Source organism: Microcaecilia unicolor, chromosome 3 (assembly GCF_901765095.1).
Source record: "Microcaecilia unicolor chromosome 3, aMicUni1.1, whole genome shotgun sequence".
Taxonomy (NCBI): Eukaryota; Metazoa; Chordata; class Amphibia; order Gymnophiona; family Siphonopidae; genus Microcaecilia; species Microcaecilia unicolor.
In genome coordinates, this window is record NC_044033.1 from 69164544 (window position 1) to 69185756 (window position 21213).

The 21213-nt window shown below is 47.3% G+C and overlaps 1 protein-coding gene across 6 annotated transcripts in view; it reads left to right on the forward strand.

The window, feature by feature from the left end:
- The window catches only part of ESRRG (estrogen related receptor gamma), a 1192991-nt gene that overhangs the window by 778929 nt on the left and 392849 nt on the right, over positions 1-21213 (forward strand). For 4 of the 6 annotated variants that reach the window (XM_030196026.1, XM_030196025.1, XM_030196028.1 and 1 more), the window contains one exon: positions 19955-20081. The exons of the other annotated variants lie outside the window; for them this stretch is intronic. In XM_030196026.1, the coding sequence (XP_030051886.1) occupies positions 20038-20081 (44 nt within the window). In that variant the 5' untranslated portion in view covers positions 19955-20037. The remainder of the gene's footprint in view (positions 1-19954; positions 20082-21213) is intronic. 6 annotated transcript variants of the gene reach the window in all.

Here is a 21213-nt window from a genome sequence, read left to right on the forward strand (position 1 = left end):
AGTGAAGATGTTTTCTGTATGTTAATTGTATAGGAAGATGCTGGGAACATTCCAACTATTAACACACACAGGTTTTGTAGTACCACAGTTTAGTAAATGGCCCTGTGTGTGTGTGTGTGTGTGTTTTGTTTTGTTTTTGCTAAAATAAACCATGACCATTCCTTCAGTGCTGGCTGCTGCTTTTTCTTTCTTTCTACTGAAGTTCTGTCAATGCATAATACACAACACATGTTGAAATTAGGCAGCAATGACGACAGGGGCTTATGTCTGATTATGAAGGCCTGCAGTTGGTTGGATGGATTTATCTGATAGCCAGACAGAAAGAAAGAAAGAGGAGTGGCCTGAACTGCATCCCCTCCCTCTAGAAACCAGGCTGTTCTACACCTGATAAGATTGAGAGCACTTTTCAAAATGCAGATATTCTTTTTTTTTTTTCTATGGAAAGCATAATTGCCTCCACTGGCACCAGTTTATCAGAGGAAAGGGGAGGAGGAGAAGGGGGAAACATAAGCAAAGGTGACATAGTTTTCACCTTAACAAAAGTAACATTTTAGATATTTTGGGTTCTTTATTTTCCACTGAAGTTCAATAGCAGGGCTCCCTTTTGGGTTATACCGTAGTAAGTGCAGGCTGTATTATGTATGAATAAAGAAGCCCTTTGGTAGTGCTTGTGACCCTTTTCCTTTTCCGGATTGTCTCCAGATGTTCACCTTTCCTGGGATTCTGCTTTCTCTCTTAAGTAGCATAGCCGCAGATGGACTTTACATGGGTCCACTTTGCTTTTGTAGCAAGGTCACTGGGATGTGATTCTGCCCTACAGCACCAATTCTCAACTAGTTTGCAAATCTCAAGGATTTTCAAATGAATACAAAATGAGCAAACCCATTTTCTGAGTAGTGTCTTCACATACTTAGGGCTAGATATACTAAACATTTTTCTTATAGATGAACCTGATTTCACTAACGTGTTTTTGTTTTCTTTTGTTCTCTTTTTCTATCTATAGCGAAAGATATTTATAAATCAGGCCCAAAATGGACAGTGAGATGGGGGTGGTGTAGCAGAACCCTAATTTTAATCTAGTAACATATTGTTTTGCTAATAATAAATCTACATAAGAGATCACACAGAGAAGACATTTGTTTACAGGCATCTGTTTTTTTTATTCAGGTTTTCTGATTTCTTTTTCCTCCTGTTCCAATCAGTTTCCTCTCTTTTTGTGTCTCATCCTTGCATACTAATTATTTTTCTTCTCTTTTCAGTGCCCTTAATTCTCTGGCCACTTATTTTTGGATGCTTAGTTTTGTCTTCCTTTTTGCCCTGTTTTCTTTTCTCTCTTTTTATGTTGCTCATTTTTCTTAATTTTGTGCTTGAAAATATTCTACTCAGATTTGATTAAATGATGGAGCAAAAGTAGATTGATTGATTTTTTTTTTTTTTGGATTACTATTGATTGCTCTCAATGAGATCACCACGACACACACACATCGATACAGTTCGATTAGGCAACATACCCCATCCCCACCCCCCATTCCATATTCTTGAGCCCGACTGGGATTTTCAAGTCTCTACCAGCTGAATTATAGGCCAGTATCCTTCTTGAACAAAGCTCATATTTAATTTTTCATTCCCTAAAATGTATGTTTAAAGACTATTTTTCCCACTTTTATAGTCTGGTCTTCCTATCACAGAAAGATAACAATTTTATTGGGATTTTTGAGTTTTTAAGGCCACCTTCTAGGGACAAAATTGATGTACGTATCATACAACATTTTGGTTGCACTGGTGATCTAAAGGGACTGTATCGTTAATGAAGATGTCAGCTGAAAACATGAAATGTACAGTGCATGGAAGTGGAATGCTGCATTATTGAGAGTCCAAGTAGAGTGAGGATTCCTGCCTGAAGAAAAAAGCCCCACTGCAGTGAGATGGCTTCAAAACTACCCTCAGAAGGAGGGCTGTGTAGATGCAAGACTTGCATTCCAGAAAAAAAAAGCTGTGATATTCCTTTCACCTTGAGCAAGAGGAATGTCATTCAGGTCATCAGAAAACCCTGCTGCTCCAGTAACTTTGCTAAAATAGCAGTTGACAGCTGTTTTGACATATGTTGACATATTTCTAATAGGATTGCCAACTTTCCAGTTTTTTTCTCCAAACCAAACACTAGGCCATGGGTCATAATGGGACTAGATTCTATATATTGACACCAAAAAATCTGCAGTGAAAAAAAAAGCACTCTTCTATAAGTCACCGCTTCAAGTTAGGCGCGGTTTCTAGAATAGCACTTCACGCCCTGGAATTGTGTCTCTAACTTTAGGCATCGCCATTTGCACCACTGAAACATAGTGAAAATTGTACGTGTCTATATTAGGACATATCCCCATTAGTGTATAAACTATATGTGCTTATTTTAGGAATGCCCCTGTTACGCCCATGACCCTCCTCCATTTCCGCTCTCCCTTTTTAGATCGCTCATAATTTTTTGAGCATGGATCCTGTGCTTAAATTATGCGCATACAGGGGGGCCCGACCATTAGGCCATCTGTGGAGGCCTCGGGTGGCACTCTTCAGGGGAGCGGATATGGTAGTACATATGAAGCTCAAAAGCAACTTATGTGCTTTTTATAAAATAATTCAAACATACTAACTTATACCTGCTCTGTGGCAAACATAAATATAGAGCCCAACCAACATTTGTTTTTTGTTTCTGTGTGCTGAAACTGACCCGAACAATTGTTTTTGGTGGGTTTTGGTTCACCGAAAACAGCTGTCTTGAGTTTATGCAGTTTGGCAGAACTGATGCTTCGTTTTTAAGGTGGTTACCAACACTTGGCACTCAGACCATTCTCCTCTGTGTGCTCCCTCGCCGCTGCAGTTGTGAAAACAGTGCTGCTTCTCCCCCAGCCCGAAGTGTCCTCTGTAACAGGAAGTTCTGAGGCGGAATTCAGGAGAAAGAACACGCAGAGGAGATGGGGGCTGGTGGAGTGCAAGTGCCGGAGGACTTTAAATAGAAAATCCCCAGCAGATGAGGGGCTGGGCAGCATGGCTGCTCCCTCTCTGTTTCTGCCAGATAGCATAAGCCACAGGTGGGTAGGGGACTCCCCATTCCCATAGGACCCTGGTATAAGAGGCTTGGGAGCAGGCTGAGACTCCCAAGCCTGCTCTAAACCCTGCAGTATCACTACCACTACCAGCAGCGATCACGTCAAGTGAGGAGGGACTATTTGATCACAGGGAGGAGGGAAAGGGAGAATTGCTGGATCTACAGTGGAGGGGAGGGGAAAGGAGAGGAGATGCTGGTCCTGCAGCATGGAGAGAGAGGTGCTCTGCTAGACAACGAGAGGGGGAGGGATGGGATGGGATGAACGGACAGAGAAGAGGTGCCAGACCTAGGAGGGGGAAGGGGAGGGGAGTTATATATGTGAACCAGCTGGGGAGAAGGGAGGGAGAGAGAGAGGACTGGACTTGAGGAGGGGGGAGAGCCATTGTTACCCAGGAGGGTAGAGAAACCTTGACCATGGAGTGCTAGTGGGAATTGAGAGGGAGAGATACTGGCCTCAGGATAGGGGGGTACTGGAGGAAGGGAAGACAAAGGGGAGGGTCAGGGAGGCACAGTAGACATGTTTGTCATGGAGGGACATAGGGACAGACACAAAGGGACAATGCTGGACATGGAGGGGGGATAGGTATACGGGCAATGCTGATTACAGGGGGGGGGGGTGTTGCAGGACAGGTCAAGGGTTGGAACCCAGAGGAGAGATGCTGAATATAGGGGAGGATAGGGACACTGAGAAAGCAGATGCTGAACGTGAAGAAAAGGTTAGGGTCAAGGACACAGAGGGGAGATGCTAGACAGATGGATAGTGACACAAAGGAAAGATGGATGGTGGACATAGTCAAAGAGGAAATGTCAAATGGACAGGAGTGTTTCAAAGATGAAAATAAAACCAGAGAAAAGCAGGACGAGACACTGGGACCAAAGTGAATAGAAAAATAAAATGCTCAGACAAAAGGAGGTAGAAAATATTTTATTTTGGATTTACTAATTGGAATGTTAGCGTTGGGAAATTTGCCATCTCTGATCATTTGCATTTAAGCTTCTCTTTCTCTAGTATGCTGTACGCAGAGTCTGACCTGAGGTTCTAGTTCATTTTTTTCCTTCATATCTCTATTACTGATCTTGGTCCTCGTTTTCATACTTTGTTGAGGGGTCTGGTGTTTTACGTGTGGTATTCTGTTACCATGTGATTTATATAGAGATCTGTAGCAGTCCTGTATCTGGTGTAGTATGTGTGGTGTGTGTGGGGGGGGGGGGGGGATTTTGTCGCATCTGTTTCTGGTTCCCTATCTTGTATCAGATGAGGGTCTATCCATGCTCTGCAGACATGACTGAGGTGAAGGATTCTGCTAACATGTAACATCTGTGTAGGAATGTGTAACAGTCAGCTTGTTTTAGGTTCCTAATAGTAGGTTATTGGAGCACTAGGACCCAGTGTAATATTTATATCTCTGTCTTTTCATAGGTGGGTTGGGCTGTCATGGTTTAGTTTGCAGTATTGATTCTGAGTGATTATTTTTTCAGGGTTTTTGGGTTATTTTGCAAAGTGTCTTGACTGACTTTATTTGAAAGCAGACCCTTGCACCCAAAATAAAAATGCTCAAGACTGGTCTACATATCCTGTAGTCATCACACAATGAAAACCTGTCTGTTTTAACAAACAGTGTTGATAGTGGAAGGAGTGTGTGTTGTTTCTGAGGTGATATTCAGAATTCTGAATATGTTTTGATTAGTGTGTTCTAAAGAGGATAGCTCCATTGTTGCGGAATGTGGCAATCTCTGGAAGAGAAGCTCAACTCCGGCAGAAAAAAAAAGGTTGCTAGGAGAGAAACCCCATTTGCCTTCTTAGGTTCCAGCCTCACTTACAACCATTTGTGTGTGTGGGTAGATAACAAATTCCAACACCCGCACCTCAGTATTCACTATCCTCCCTGACTCCCAGGCCAGCAAGATGGTCTTTTTTCTTGTTTAGTCTCTGTTTTGGCTTCGGCCGAACCCACATGCCTGGGTTTAGGCATATTTTCAGTACTGGCTGAAAATGAAGGAATAGTTTCAGTGGCAGTTTCAATTATGGGTGAAACAAAAAAAATTTGTCGGCCTCTACATAAATATAAAGTGATATAAGTCACCTCCCCCCAAGTTCCCCTACTATTGCATGTATGTCACACTGAAATGTTCCTGAACTTTAAACAAAATGTAATATTAGACAAGAGAACCTAAGTAAACACACAACACAATTTTTTTAATTATTGCTCATCACTCTTATCACCCAAGTGAAAAGTAATGCCCCCTTTAGTTACTCAACCAGTTGACCATTTGTTTAATTTATACGTTTTAATGTAATCACAAAGTAATACACTTTGCACAGCAATAATGCCACAAGACTAATAAAGAAACATATATAATCCACAAATAAAAATTCTAAGTCTCATCAGCCTACAAAATAAGGAGAAGCCTCCAAAATGCATGAGAAGCTGCGTAATTAAAGAAAATAATCTAAAAGCAGGGACTCTATCCAGACAAATACAGCTCAAACCTGGTTATTAACTCAATCCAGACTATTGAATCACAACGCAATTATCCAGAAAAGTTCAAAATTGAGATGGTTCATAGAAATGATGTCACATTGTTTAATTTGATGACATACGGATACTGCAGCTGACATTTTGCTCCCATGGATACTGACCCTACACAGAAGAAGAACTTTTATGATGATTGTGTGTCTGAGACAAGTTAGGAAATAAATGAATCTTCTCACCCAGAAAAGAAAACCACAGGTGATCTCAAATAACTATTGTTTCTCTATTTACAATCTTTCTTGTGATCAGCCAAAATATCTAAATCAGCAACCACTGAAGAATTAGCCATTTGTCTAGTTACAACAGGTAGAAATGAAAGATTTCTCATAAACATTTTCTGGAAAGTTTCACAAGGAGACTATGGCCTGAGTGAAAATTTCACTGTCCATGCTGGGGCTCTTCTCCACCCCAGACAATACAAATGCACCTGTTGATACTGGAGATGGTCTCATGAAAGTTGTAATTGACGCTTGTTACAGCACTGAAGTCTCCAGCTTTGAGAAGAGAGGCCTTTGAAGCTTCCCTTTAGGCCCAGGCATTCAAGGTAAGAATTAGAAGCAAAAATTAAGGAGCTTCATTCACGAGCATCCTGCCTAGATGCCATCTTGACCACATCCCAGCCAGTTGACTAAATTTAATTGAAAATTATGTTCAGCTCATTGAACACAGCCATACTTGATTGTAGCCAGCTCTGTTGACTCTAACCTTCACTATGTATTGAACCTTACCGAGACAGTGAAATAGTCACTACAAAGTTTCTACATAAACACTATGCCATAGTCAAAGGAAATTCCAGAAGAGATAAGAAAAAAAGTGTTGAAATATATCAGTCTGGAAAGGGTTACAAAGCAATTTCTAAAGCCGGACCACAGTGAGAAACATTTTCTCCAAATGGAGAAGCCTTGGAACAGACTTCCCAGGAGTGTGGGACTGCCAAAGTTACTCCAAGAGTGCAGCAAATGGGAAGTCACAAAAACATCCCAGAAAAACATCCAAAGAACTGCAGGTCTCTCTAGCTTCAGCTAAGGTCAGTGTTCATGACTCCATAATAAGAAAGAGACTGGGATTCATGGGATATAGCAAGGCAGAAACTGCTGCTATCCAAGAGTTAACATCAATGGTCATCTTACATTTGCATAAACACATCTGGATGATCCCAGGGCCTTTTAGGATAATGTTCTATGGACAGATGAGTTAAAGTGGAACTCTTTGGCAACACACGTCCCAATATGTCTAATGTAAGCAAATTGGACAATTCTTTCTCCGAGGACAAGCAGGCTGCTTGTTCTCACGACTGGGTTGACGTCCGCGGCAGCCCCCACCAACCGGAAGAAGCTTCGCGGGACGGTCGGCACGCAGGCCACGCCCACCGCGCATGCGCGGCCGCCTTCCCGCCCTGTGCGCGACCACATCCCGCCAGTTACTTTTTTTCCGCGACTGAGAGAGTTGTGCAATTGCCTCTCTCTCTGTTCAGCCGCCGGATTTTCGACCGCGTTTACGCGGATCGTTGCTTGGATTCCCGTTCGGTTTCCTCTCATCTTGTTTGTATTGTTTAAAAAAAAAAAAAAAAAAAAAAAAGAATTTTCGCGCGTGTGGAGCACGCGTTCCCTTTTTCCCTCGCTTACTAGCGGGGACGCCACGTTGCGGCCTAGTGGCCCGCTCGGTCGATTGATTTTTTCGTGGTGTGATTTTAGCCACCATTGCCTGACTTTGACTTCGCCGACGCGATTTTTCCGTCGATGTCCTCGAAGGTCCCGAGTGGATTTAAAAAGTGTGGTCGCTGCGGCCGGCCGATCTCGCAGACCGACACCCACGCTTGGTGCCTCCAGTGCCTCGGGCCGGAGCACAATCTCAAGTCGTGCGCTTTGTGCCTCGGTCTCCGGAAACGGACTCAGGTTACGAGGCAAGTTCTGCGGGACCGTCTTTTTGGAACTTGCGCCGGCCCCTCGACGTCGACCTCGACGGCATCGGTATCGAAGGCCGGTTCTTCGGTACCGGTATCGATGCCGAGACATCGGCACCGATGGCAGCGACCCCAGGAGAACAGGTCCCGTCGGCCCGCCGGTCCGCCGGTGAGAGTGGGGTTGAGAGGCCGCGTGGTCAGTCGGCCCCGGTCACTCCCTCAGCTCGTGAGCCACGGGAACCGAACCCTGTCGGACCCGGTATCTCGAGACCGAGGGGGATCGACCTCCTCCTCCTCCATGCCCTCCGGCGCCGGTGACGTGCACCGGAAAAAAGATAAGAAGCGCCGTCACCGGGAGCCCTCGGTGCACCCTGGAGAGGACTCGACGCCGAAGCGTCATCGCAGAGAGGAGAGATCTCCGTCAGTGGTGGAGGTTACCGGACGCGTCGGGGTTCCGGCACCTCGGTGCCGTCTCCTGGCCCCCAGCAGCTTCTGGCACCGACACCCTATCCGGCCCCACCGCCTTTCCCGGCAGCGGGCCTGGACGAGTGCCTCAGAGCCATCACTTCCGGGGATCCTGGAAGGGCTGATGCGCCAGGCTGTGCCGGCGCCGGGGGTGCTTGCGCCCTCGGCGCCGATGACTGTGGCGCCGGCGAGCTCTAGCCCGGCGCCGGGGCTTGTCGACACCGCCGCTGCTGCGGTGCCGTCTTCGACCGCCACGCAGGTGGAGTCCCCGTCGACGTCGATGGAGGGAGCTCCGTCCCCGCCGGCGTGGGAGTCCACCGCTCGACGACACCGCGACCTCGGTGCCTCGACGTCGAGCCGGGCCCGGTACAGGACTCAGCTACAGGAGCTAATGTCCGATACCGAGGATGAGGACTCGTGGGGGAAGAGGAGGACCCTAGATATTTCTCCTCAGAGGAGTCTACGGGCCTTCCCTCGGACCCCACGCCTTCACCGGAGAGAGGAAGCTCTCACCCCTGAGAGTCTCTCCTTTGCCTCTTTTGTGCGGGATATGTCTATAAGCATTCCCTTCCCCGTGGTCTCTGTGGAAGAGCCGAAGGGCCGAGATGCTCGAGGTCCTCGACTATCCATCACCACCTAGAGAGTCCTCCACGGTACCGCTGCACAATGTCCTGAAGGAGACGCTGCTTCGGAACTGGGTGCGACACTAACTAACCCCACCATTCCCAAGAAAGCAGAGTCCCAGTACAGGATCCACTCTGACCCAGAGCTCATGCGGCCCCAGTTGCCCCATGACTCAGCGGTCGTGGATTCTGCTCTCAAGAGGGCACGGAGTTCGAGGGATACCGCCTCGGCGCCCCCGGGGCGGGAGTCTCGCACTCTGGACTCATTTGGGAGGAAGGCCCTACCAATCCTCCATGCTCGTGACCCGCATCCAATCTTACCTGCTCTATATGAGCATCCACATGCGGACCAATGTGCAACAGCTGGCGGACCTGGTCGATAAGCTCCCGCCGGAGCAGTCCAGGCCTTATCAGGAGGTGGTCAGGCAGCTGAAGGCGTGCAGAAAGTTCCTGTCCAGGGGGATTTTTGACACCTGTGACGTGGCATCTCGTGCTGCGGCCCAAGGTATAGTGATGCGGCAGGCTCTCATGGCTGCGTGCCTCTGACCTGGACAACCGCACCCAGCAGAGACTGGCTGACGTCCCTTGCCGGGGGGATAATATTTTTGGCGAGAAGGTCGAGCAGATGGTTGACCAACTGCATCAGCGGGAAACCGCTCTCGACAAGCTCTCCCCCGGGCGCCTTCAGCACCCGCCCCCGCGGGGCGGGCGTTTTTTCTCCCGGGCTCGGCAGGCTGCACCCTATTCTTTTGCGAAGCGTAGGTACAACCAGCCGGCCCGAAGGCCTCGTCAGGCACAGGGAACAGCCCCAGCGCGGCTCGTTCCCGTCAACAGCGTGCGCCTAAGCAGCCCCCTGCGCCTCCACAGCAAAAGCCGGGGACGGGCTTTTGACTGGATCCATGGGAACATAGCCGCCCTACAAGTGTCCGTACCGGACGACCTGCCGGTCGAGGGAGGTTAAAATTCTTTCACCAAAGGTGGCCTCTCATAACCTCCGACAGTGGGTTATCCAAATAGTGCGGTACGGATACGCCCTGAATTTGGCCTCCCTGCCTCCAAATTGTCCTCCGGGAGCTCAGTCTTTCAGCTCCCATCACAAGCAGGTACTTGCAGAGGAACTCTCCGCCCCTTCTCAGCGCCAATGCGGTCGAGCCCGTACCACCCGGGCAGAAGGGCAGGGATTCTATTCCAGGTACTTCCTTGTGGAAAAGAAAACAGGGGGGATGCGTCCCATCCTAGACCTGAGAGGCCTGAACAAATTCCTGGTCAAAGAAAAGTCAGGATGCTTTCCTTGGGCACCCTTCTGCCAATGATTCAGAAAAACGATTGGCTATGTTCCCTGGATTTAAAGGACGCATACACTCACATCCCGATACTGCCAGCTCACAGACAGTATCTCAGATTCCGCCTGGGCGCACGGCACTTTCAGTATTGTGTGCTGCCCTTGGGCTCGCCTCTGCCCCACGAGTGTTTACAAAGTGCCTCGGGGTGGTAGCGGCCTACCTACGCAAGCTGGGAGTGCACGTGTTCCCATATCTCGACGATTGGCTGGTCAAGAACACCTCGGAGGCAGGAGCCCTCGGTCCATGCAGTGCACTATTCAACTTCTGGAGCTGCTGGGGTTTGTGATAAATTACCCAAAGTCCCATCTCCAGCCAACTCAGTCTCTGGAATTCATAGGAGCGCTGCTGAATTCCCAGATGGCTCAGGCCTACCTTCCCGAAGCCAGGGCACACCAAATCTCTTGGCCCTGGCTTCGCAGACCAGAGCGTCTCAGCAGATCACAGCTCGGCAGATGTTGAGACTTCTGGGTCATATGGCCTCCACAGTTCATGTGACTCCCATGGCTCGTCTTCATATGAGATCTGCTCAATGGACCCTAGCTTCCCAGTGGTTCCAAGCCACCGGGAATCTAGAGGATGTCATCCGCCTCTCCACCAGTTGCCGCACTTCACTGCTCTGGTTGACCATACGGACCAATTTGACCCTGGGACGTCCATTCCAAATTCCGCAGCCCACGAAAGTGCTGACGACGGATGCATCTCGCCTGGGGTGGGGAGCCCATGTCGATGGGCTTCACACCCAGGGTCTGTGGTCCCTCCAGGAAAAGGATCTGCAGATCAACCTCCTGGAGCTCCGAGCGATCTGGAACGCACTGAAGGCTTTCAGAGATCGGCTGTCCTGCCAAATTATCCAAATTCGGACAGACAATCAGGTTGCAATGTATTACGTCAACAAGCAGGGGGGCACCGGATCTCGCCCCCGTGTCAGGAAGCCGTCGGTATGTGGCGTTGGGCGTGTCGGTTCGGCATGCTTCTCCAAGCCACGTACCTGGCAGGCGTAAACAACAGTCTGGCCGACAGACTGAGCAGAGTCATGCAACCGCACGAGTGGTCGCTCCATTCCAGAGTGGTACGCAAGATCTTCCGAGAGTGGGGCACCCCCTCGGTGGATCTTTTCGCCTCTCAGACCAACCACAAGCTGCCTCTGTTCCAGACTTCAGACACACGGCAGGCTAGCGTCAGATGCCTTTCTCCTTCATTGGGGGACCGGCCTCCTGTATGCTTATCCTCCCATACCTTTGGTGGGGAAGACCTTACTGAAGCTCAAGCAAGACCGCGGCACCATGATTCTGATAGCGCCCTTTTGGCCCCGTCAGATCTGGTTCCCTCTTCTTCTGGAGTTGTCCTCCGAAGAACCGTGGAGATTGGAGTGTTTTCCGACTCTCATTTCGCAGAACGACGGAGCGTTGCTGCACCCCAACCTTCAATCCCTGGCTCTCACGGCCTGGATGTTGAGGGCGTAGACTTCGCTGCGTTGGGTCTGTCTGAGGGTGTCTCCCGGGTCTTGCTTGCCTCTAGGAAGGATTCCACTAAAAAGAGTTACTTTTTCAAGTGGAGGAGGTTTGTCGTTTGGTGTGAGAGCAAGGCCCTAGAACCTCGTTCTTGCCCTGCACAGAACCTGCTTGAATACCTTCTGCACTTATCAGAGTCTGGCCTCAAGACCAACTCAGTAAGGAATCACCTTAGTGCGATTAGTGCTTACCATTATCGTGTGGAAGGTAAAGCCATCTCTGGAGAGCCTTTAGTCGTTCGATTTCATGAGAGGCTTGCTTTTGTCAAAGCCCCCTATCAAGCCTCCTACTGTGTCATGGGATCTCAACGTCGTCCTCACCCAGCTGATGAAACCTCCTTTTTGAGCCACTGAATACCTGCCATCTGAAGTACTTGACCTGGAAGGTCATTTTCTTGGTGGCAGTTACTTCAGCTCGTAGGGTCAGTGAGCTTCAAGCCCTAGTAGCTCATGCTCCATATACTAAATTTCATCACAACAGAGTAGTGCTCCGCACTCACCCAAAGTTCCTGCCGAAGGTGGTGTCGGAAGTTCCATCTTAACCAGTCAAATTGTCTTGCCAACATTCTTCCCCAGGCCGCATGCCCGCCCTGCTGAACGTCAGTTGCACACATTGGACTGCAAGAGAGCATTGGCCTTCTACTTGGAGCGGACACAGCCCAACAGACAGTCCGCCCAATTGTTTATTTCTTTCGACCCTAACAGGCTAGGGGTCGCTGTCGGGAAACGCACCATCTCCAATTGGCTAGCAGATTGCATTTCCTTCACTTACGCCCAGGCTGGGCTGACTCTTGAGGGTCATGTCACGGCTCATAGTGTCAGAGCCATGGCAGCGTCGGTGGCCCACTTGAAGTCAGCCACTATTGAAGAGATCTGCAAGGCTGCGACGTGGTCATCTGTCCACACATTCACATCTCATTACTGCCTCCAGCAGGATACCCGACGCGACAGTCGGTTCGGGCAGTCGGTGTTGCAGAATCTGTTTGGGGTGTAAATCCAACTCCACCCTCCAGGACCCGAATTTATTCTGGTCAGGCTGCACTCTCAGTTAGTTGTTCTTCGTAGGTCAATTTCTGTTGTACCCTCGCCGTTGCGAGGTTCAATTGACCTGGGTTATTGTTTTGAGTGAGCCTGAGAGCTAGGGATACCCCAGTCGTGAGAACAAGCAGCCTGCTTGTCCATCGGAGAAAGGGTATGATACATACCTGTAGCAGTTGTTCTCCGAGGACAGCAGGCTGATTGTTCTCACCTACCCTCCCTCCTCCCCTTTGGAGTTGTGTGTTTCATATTTTATTGCTTGTCATTCACTGGCGGGAGCGGTCGCGCACGGGCGGGAAGGCGGCCGCGCATGCGCGGTGGGCGTGGCCTGCGTGCCGACCGTCCCGCGAAGCTTCTTCCGGTTGGTGGGGGCTGCCGCGGACGTCAACCCAGTCGTGAGAACAATCAGCCTGCTGTCCTCGGAGAACAACTGCTACAGGTATGTATCATACCCTATATATGACACCAAAAACATAAGCGCTAAGCACTATTCTATAAATGGTGCTCCAAGTTGGGCGCCATTTGTAGAACAGCGCCTAGCGCCCAGGAGTTGCACCTAACTTTCAGACACGAGGAATTACACCAACTGAAACCAGGTGGAAATCCCCCTGCCCCTCCCATGGCCACACCCCCTTTTTAGATCTGTGCATTACTAGAATACGCCTAACCAGTAATTTGGGAAGCAAAGCCAGTACTGGACAGGCTTCTACGGTCTGCGCCCTGATCGTAGCTGAACAGATTCAGCTTCAGTAGCTGGAGAATAAGGCCAGTGCTAGGCAGACTTCTATGGTCTGTGCCCTGATTGTGCCTGGACAGATTTGGGTGGGCTGGCGTGGGGCTCGATGACAACTTCAGAAGTTGGAGAATAAGGCCAGTGCCGAGCAGCCTTCTACAGTCTGTTCCCTGAATATGGCAAGGACAAATCAAGATCAAGTATACATATGTAGTATCTTCATCATACTTAATGCTATGAGTTTATGTTTTTGGGCAGACTGGATGGACCATACATATCTGCACATATTGGCTGTCGTCTAATATGTTAAGATGCGCGCGCAAATTCCAATTGTTGCCAATTTGGGTCAATAATTTATTATTAGCACCCAATTATTGGTGCTAATTGGTTTGTTATTCAGTTAAATTGTGCACACTAATTGGGCATGGTCCCAACCTTCAGCACACAATTTAAAGCACCATTTATAGAATCCGTGGGATTCTGCATTCCACATTAAGAACATCATAACAACAGTCTAATGTGGTGGTGTTGGTATGAGAATGCTTTGCTGCCTCCGGACCTAGAAAACTTGCTATTTTTGAAGGAACCATGAATTCTGCACTGTACCAGAAAATTCATAGGAGAAAGCCTGTCCATGAGCTGAAGCATAATTGGGTTATACAGCAATACAATAATCCAAAACACAAAAGCAAGTCTACATCTGAATTGTCAGGCTTCTCACGGTACAGGGTTTGTGAGCCCTTGGACCACTGCCGTGAAGTGGCAGGCAAAACCAACCCCAAACCAGAGGCAAGGCAGAACAGGACTGGAACCCCGGACTGGAGTTGCAGCAGAGGCAAACAAGCTGGGACAGGCAGAGCAGGAACAGCTAGACTTCACCTGCGCTTGATCGCTGTTCCCCACGGCAGTGGTCCAAGGGCTCACGTTGTATGCACGTTGTATGAGCAGGACATCAGACTCACAGAACGAAGCCTTGCAGATCAGCTGATCTGCAAGTCTTCGTTTTGTGAGTCTGACGTCCTGCACTTTGTATGTGCAGGACGTCAGAAACAGAAGGAAGCCTTTTGAGGGAAGAAGAGGACCTCGGCTGGCGGGGGTTGGGGTCCCCCGCCAGCAAAGGCAGGCGACGGCGGGAGGGGGGGTCGAGAAGGTCATCGGCAGGGGTGTCCAGGGCCAAATCTACAGGGGCCCAGCCCCCCCCCCCGGCCCCACGTAGCTACGCTACTGCTGCATGCACCAGGAAGGTAGAACTCTCAGAGTTGTAAAAAGGGGGCACATTGGTATATCGGTGCTGGACATTCACATACTCTTTGAGCAGGTGGCGTGGAACGTTCATAGTAAGCCAGGCTTACATCACTGCATAGGTTTATTATGTAACTGGACAATTAGTGAAGAGATATTTTTGCTGTGTTAGAATGATACTGTCACAGCCTGTATATAGCTGGTCTAGGCAGGTATCCCATGGCACAGCTTTCTGCCATTAGTGAAAAACCAGGTGTCTGGCTGATGAATGTGCCTGCATCCCCTCCACTCAGGAACATACTGGCCACAAAGATTTCACAAGTTAATTTACTGTATCAGTATAGCATTCCTTTTTTGTCTTTTTCTCATGCTGTTGCACTTTTTCAGCAACACGGCAAGTTTTTGAGCCAGCCTCTACTAAAGAGTTTTGAGGGTAATTCTATAATAGGTTGCCTAGGTTGAGGGGTCAAGTAAGCACTGATTTTGGAGGGTATTTGATAAAAACACATAGGCACCTTTGTGTCTTTATAAAATAGCATCACAGAAGCAGCCCAGATTGCTGCTAAAATATGGCCATGTGCATTTACCTCATCTCTGGAGCTGGTTAACCCCCGATTCTATATACGGTGTCCAAATTTGCGTGCCCAAGATGCTCGCTCAAATTAATTGAGTAACAAGCCCTTAACTATCGATAATTGGGTGTTAAGCAACTCACTAAAATTTGCACGCATATCTGGCTGCACGCTATTCTATCAGTCATGGCGTGTAACTCAAAAAGGGGCGTGGCCACAAGCATGTCAGAAGCGTTCTGAAAAGTTGCATGCACAGTTATAGAGTACTGCCTAACTTGGGTGTCGGCATTTACACCAAGTTTCAGCAGGTGTAAGTCTGGCACCTAAAGTTAGGTGTGGGCATTTTCACTAGGTACTATTTTATAAAGAACATGCCCTCTAGAGAATTGCGTTAGCACCAATTTTTTCAACATCAATTTTTGAGCGCTATTTATAGAATGTTCCCCCATAATAATACTCACCTATTATGAATCTGCCTACACTCTACCCCGACTCTTTCCCAAACATTCCTACCCTCTGGTTGCATAAAAGTGTCCACCATCTTATCCCCATGTGTACTTTTCCAGGTGAGAGAATTCTATAAGAGGCCTTTTTTTGTGCATTCAATCAGCTTACATGTGAAAAATCCTTTATGCAATTACCCCCTTTGTATCTGTGGAGCAAAATTCTAGCATCTGTGTGACCCTGCTTGAATGTTAGGCTTTGAGTTGGAAGGTACTGTACACCTCAGAGGCAAAGGGGCTTTGGTTAGAGAATCACCTATGAAGCTTAACTAATTATTTTCTGGCTATGACGGGCTTAAAACAAATCTTCTTATACACAATTTAGTTTCTTAGAGCTGAGCCTTTAGGAGACCTACCAGATATTGTAGGAGGTAATGGTAGGCCCTGAAGATACTAGATACCGGTAAGCTTTGTCCGTACAAAGGGCTCAGAATCTCTGCTGCTGTTCACTAGTGCTGGAGTCTGTAAAAGCCAAGACGATTCATTTCATCTTAGTTGCCATTTGTATGATGCAGAAAGGTGCATAAATTAAAAAAAAAAGACTATTAATTGCAGAGTCACCTGCTATGTATTCTTTTTTTATTGGGCAGTGGATTAATCTGGGTAAGGGATTTTCTCATAGAGTTTAAGTAGATTTATGCATGTAGTCTGAGTACAGAGTTGTAGTAGATATATTAGTTGTTTTTGTTTAGTATTTTAAAGGGTGTCTCAAAAGTACAAAGTAGATAACCTGGTTCCCATTAGAAGCAATCTTAATATTCATGCATGACAGATTTTATAAACATAAATGCAATTATTTCTTTTCTTAATCCTTCTCCCTCCCTGTCAAGGGTTAGTTTTGCAAAAATGTCTGAGCCATGGTAACAGTCAAATAGCTAGAAATATATCACCAATTGTATTTTTCTCATGATGTGCTGCTGAAAGCGTCCTTGCTTTTGTGTCCTGCAGATTTCTTTCTACTTTGTGATGGAAACTCTAGAACCACAGGCAAGGTTCATAAGTAGCACATCTGGGAAAGCATCCTGAGAGAATGTGGTTTGTTCCACTGGCTGAAAGTTTGGAAAGGGAGAGGAATCAGTGGGGGGGGGGGGGGGGGGGGAGGGAAGAAATTTGTAGAAAGAGATGTGGAGGGCAAAAAAAGTGAAGTAAAATGGAGGATGAGGGATAGAATGAGGAGAAGAGGAGGTGAGGGGGGAAATAAGGTGACAAAAATATTAAGAAAAGTGATTGGACAGACAATCAAGTAGAAAAGAAGTAGATCTAGAAAGGAAAAAGTGGCATATGCAGGTTAGAAAGAAAAACTGATTCATTTTCTGGCATTCAGATTTTCTACACGGTTTTGACTCACTGCTGTACAAAATAATTCTTGAGTAGGAGTGACCCACATATGGTGAGGGAAGTAATGAGGAGAAGAGAGACGTTAATGAAAAATGTAATGTCTACATGACAATCAGCGATCCCATCATGAAATAGCAGATGATGGAAGAAATAAACAATGGGTCCATCCAGTCTTCCCTGCTAATATTCCTGTCTACACTGCTGAGGATATATCCCCGCTGGCCCCACAGTTTTCCAAATTAATTTCATGCTGAGAATGCAGAGCTATGGCCTCAGCAGCTAGCACAGCTCATAGTGCCTGTCCTACTTCGTTCCCATCCCCCTTTGCCTCTTCTCTAAGTTGGAAGTAAGTGGTGGAGGGATAGGGAGGGAGCAGCCATGGGGACCATGAGAGGTTTTCACACCATGACCTTGCTTGAGAACGATGGCCTAGCCTGCATGAACACATACAGCTCTTCCAAACTTATTGAATGGATGCTGCTTGGAAGGCAATTTTTTAAGGTGCAAAAGAGGACTCCCGGCCTCCCTTCCCTCTCACGTGCCGTGTTTCTCTCATTTCCCCCCTTCCTCTCTCCTTCACTCTTCTCCCAACGATTGGAGCAGCAAAGTTGATCTAAGGCTCAGAAACTCCATTACCACGGAACTATCAGTTTTCAAAGTGTTTCTGGAGTTGGCAGTGTTAGAAGTTGGGAGGTGTTGAACATCCAGAATGGTAGAGTAGGGCTCAGATACTCAGTTCTTGTGGAACAGGGGACAAAAAAAGATGCTACAGGTGAGGAGAAAAGAGAGAGAGAGCTAAAGGCTTTTGGAAAAAGAAAGTGGGCAGAGAGGCCATGGGCACTAAGAAGCGATGGAGTAGGAGGAGAATTAGAGTAAGAAGAAAGTATTGCTGTGCTGATCTACTCAGGCGCTAACCAGTCGGCCCTATGTCATAAAGATGAAGGATGTAGGTTCCTGTCCTAGTGGCAAAGAAAGTGGGAGAGAGGATTTCATGGACAGCGGAAGGTGAGAAAGCAGGGGAAACGGAGAAAGGAAAACGAAGGCCAAAGTGGTTGGGGGGGGGGGGGGGGTGGTGAGAGAAGGAAGATGTCGTAGATGGTGATGGGTAGAAGGAAAAAAGAGCCATATGTGGAAAAAAACAAGCTGTGTGGAAGAGTTGTCTGTAAGATGGTGGAGCCATGTGGGTGGCAGTATGTGTGATATGAAACACGAGGATTACATATAGGAGAGGCAGGGATTTGCATGTAAGGGAGAGGAATGGGGAGGTGTTGCGTCTAAGTCAGGGGTTCTCAACCCAGTCCTCTGGACATGTCTAATAAGTTTTCAAGATACCCACAATGAATATGTATAAGATAGATTTGCCTACAGTGAAGGTATGTATATATGCATATTCATTGTGAATATCCTGAAAACCTGACTATTTGCTGAGTTGAGAAACCCTGATCTTAAGGGTACCTGGAAGACATGGTGTTTGTTTATGAGGGGATGAGAGAGGCATTGGACGTGTGTGAGAAGAAATAGAGGGTTACATGTGGGATAAAAAGCAGGTTAAGTGGTCCTTTTACAAAGTTGCGGTACCAAGTGGCCTTAGCATGCGCTAAGGCCATTTATACCACTGCTGGAAGATGGCCGATTTTCCATTTTCCGAATTAATGGCCAGGCAGCGCGGCCATTACCAAAAATTAACATGTAAGCCCTTGCTGCCACCTATTTTGTAGGTGCTAACGGCTCCCGCACTCATCCTGCGCTAATCACCTAGCATGCAGCAATATAAATGTTGCTAAGTGATTAGCACAGACATGCCCTCGTCCAGAAAAATTTAAAAATATCGATTAGTGCATGATTTGTGCATGCACATTTGGAAATGACCAAGCCCTTTTAAGCTGCAGTAAGCGCATGCTAGTGCTCTAGGAAGGAAGAGACACTGTTGAAGGGTAGCTTGTGAGGAAGTGACATCACAGACTTCTCATTAAAATTAATGGTTTACCTTATATTTATATGATGACTGAAAGTAGGGGCAGGCTGTAGAAGCCACAGAAAAGCCCCAGGTGCACAAAGATTTGGAGGTCCCTAGCATCACCATAATGCTCTTTCAGATCCCAGGGCATCTGTGTGTTTGCATTTGCAGTCACTGCCGAATATTTTTGGCACACTTACAAATGTAGCCAAATCAAATCCCATATTGATCTCGTGTGTCTCGTTAACATCAGAAAGAAGCTTCTCTATAGTCTGTGTCCAAAACATAAGCTAAAACTGTCGGGACAGGTGTATATATCAGCCCCCCCCCCCCCCCCCCCCCCAATAACTCTGACATACTGGGAATTCCAATTCTTTACAGAGAGTTCTGTTAGGCTGAGTTTCTCGTTATCTTACCTTCTTCCTCCTCCTCCCCCCCCCCCCCCCCCCCCCAAAGAAAGCTGCTCAGCAATGTTTTCATATCTACCTATATACATATTTGTTTGAAGTTCTTCCTCCTCTGTCCCAGATTTCCAGTCGAGGGCGGTAGTTTGTTTCGGGTGTAGGGAGCAGCACAAACCACAAACCCTTGGCTGGTCAGCATCGGACGTGGACAGCTCCAAACAGGCTGAGAGTAGAATGGCAGTGTACAGTGCAAACAGGATCCCCCATCGTGCAAAGGAAAGCAGGAGAGCTGAGCCGCTCCTCTGCCCTGGCTGTTTACTAAACAGCCCTTCAGGCTCGCAAAAAAAAAAAAATGACATGGCCTCTTCTGCTAACTGTGATTTCTTTTTTTCTTTCATAAACCAGGAAAAGAAAGTGTAGCACACGGAAGCTCCCGGGACCCTCTGTAAACAGCCTCCTGGAGTTTAGATAATGATCATCAAAGAATCGGAGGCAGGGATGCTTTCATTTTCACTCCCACAATATTAGCAGCTCTGTTTCCAAGCTCCACAGAACAGTCTTGGGTGGTTGTAGCTTATAGGAGAGATTCTGGCGTTTTTTTTAATTACTTTTTTTTTTGTGTACTGTTCAGTTGCTGCTGTTGAACCAGATGTGCGTTCGAAGCACAGAGTGAATCTTCTTCTTCTCAGTTTTCAGAATATAAGGATCAATTAATCCAGTGGACTATAGGAAATTGTAGTGCTCTTCCTCGGACTCCGTAATTAAAGGCAAGATGACTGCCAGAGAATTGTCCCCCTTACCTCGTCAGTGGATACAGTAAGACTTTATTTATTTATGCTTATTTATGCAACAGTGGTCACCTTTTAATTCCCCAGAATGCATCTGTTGTTGTTGCTGCAGCCTCCTTGGTTAGACATAAACTCCACCTTCTTTTGCAGGGCGATTTGCACATGTGTGTGTTTGTTTTTGAGTCAGTGCCAAAAGGTAGCATTTATATACTAAGCAGGCATATAACGCACCAGTACCCTTGACCCCCCCCCCCCCCCCCCCACACCAAGTTAGGCAGATTTAGCAGGAGTTGATAACGTAACAACAACAAAAAAAGTCTGCCCAGCTGGCAGAAAACCCAATGTGAAATAAAGAATATAATATACACACCGAGCACTGTTTCATAAACAAAATATGGAATGGGCCGACCAGGGATACATTATTTCTTCACTCTTGTGTTACTGTACAACACAGTAACATAGTAGATGACGGCAGAAAAAGACCTGCACGGTCCATCTAGTCTGCCCAACATCATAAAGATGAAGGATGTAGGATCCTGTAGTCTGATATTTTTAATAGTACTGTTAGATTTGACAGAGTACCGGTAGGTCATGTAGCGGTATGCAAGGCAAAACACATTAATTGAGGGATACAGTTATTGACTGACGCACATCAGACATGCGCAATGAGTAAAGGACTTGTTTGTCCCAAAGAACTTCAGGTATTTAGTGACAAGAGTGGGAGGCTAATGAGAGAAATGAAGATGGGCAGGAGGAGCAGATATGCTGCAGGGAGCATCAGGGGACCCCCGGCTGCATCCCGACAGGATACAACCAGTTATTAAACTGTTATTGCGTTTTGTATGGTGACACAGCGGTGGGCCAAGTGTGTTACCTACAGCTGAGTGTTGTGATGAAAACACCCACACGATCCACCCTGAACTCCCCGCAGCCGCATCCTGCCTGGCAGGGCAGTGGCTCAGCCCTCGTTCGGAAGCTTTTTGGTGGAGCTCTAAAGCATCTACCGGGGTCCCACTTTCTTAAATTCTAAAGACCTTTTATTTTTGCTGCAAGCTTGTCGTGGCAAGGTTGTTACCTCCAGCTCAGAAGTGTTTTTTTCTGTGTAAACTTAGAGGCCCATAATTCCCTGCTAGGCGCAGTTCACCTTGCAAGACTTTAAC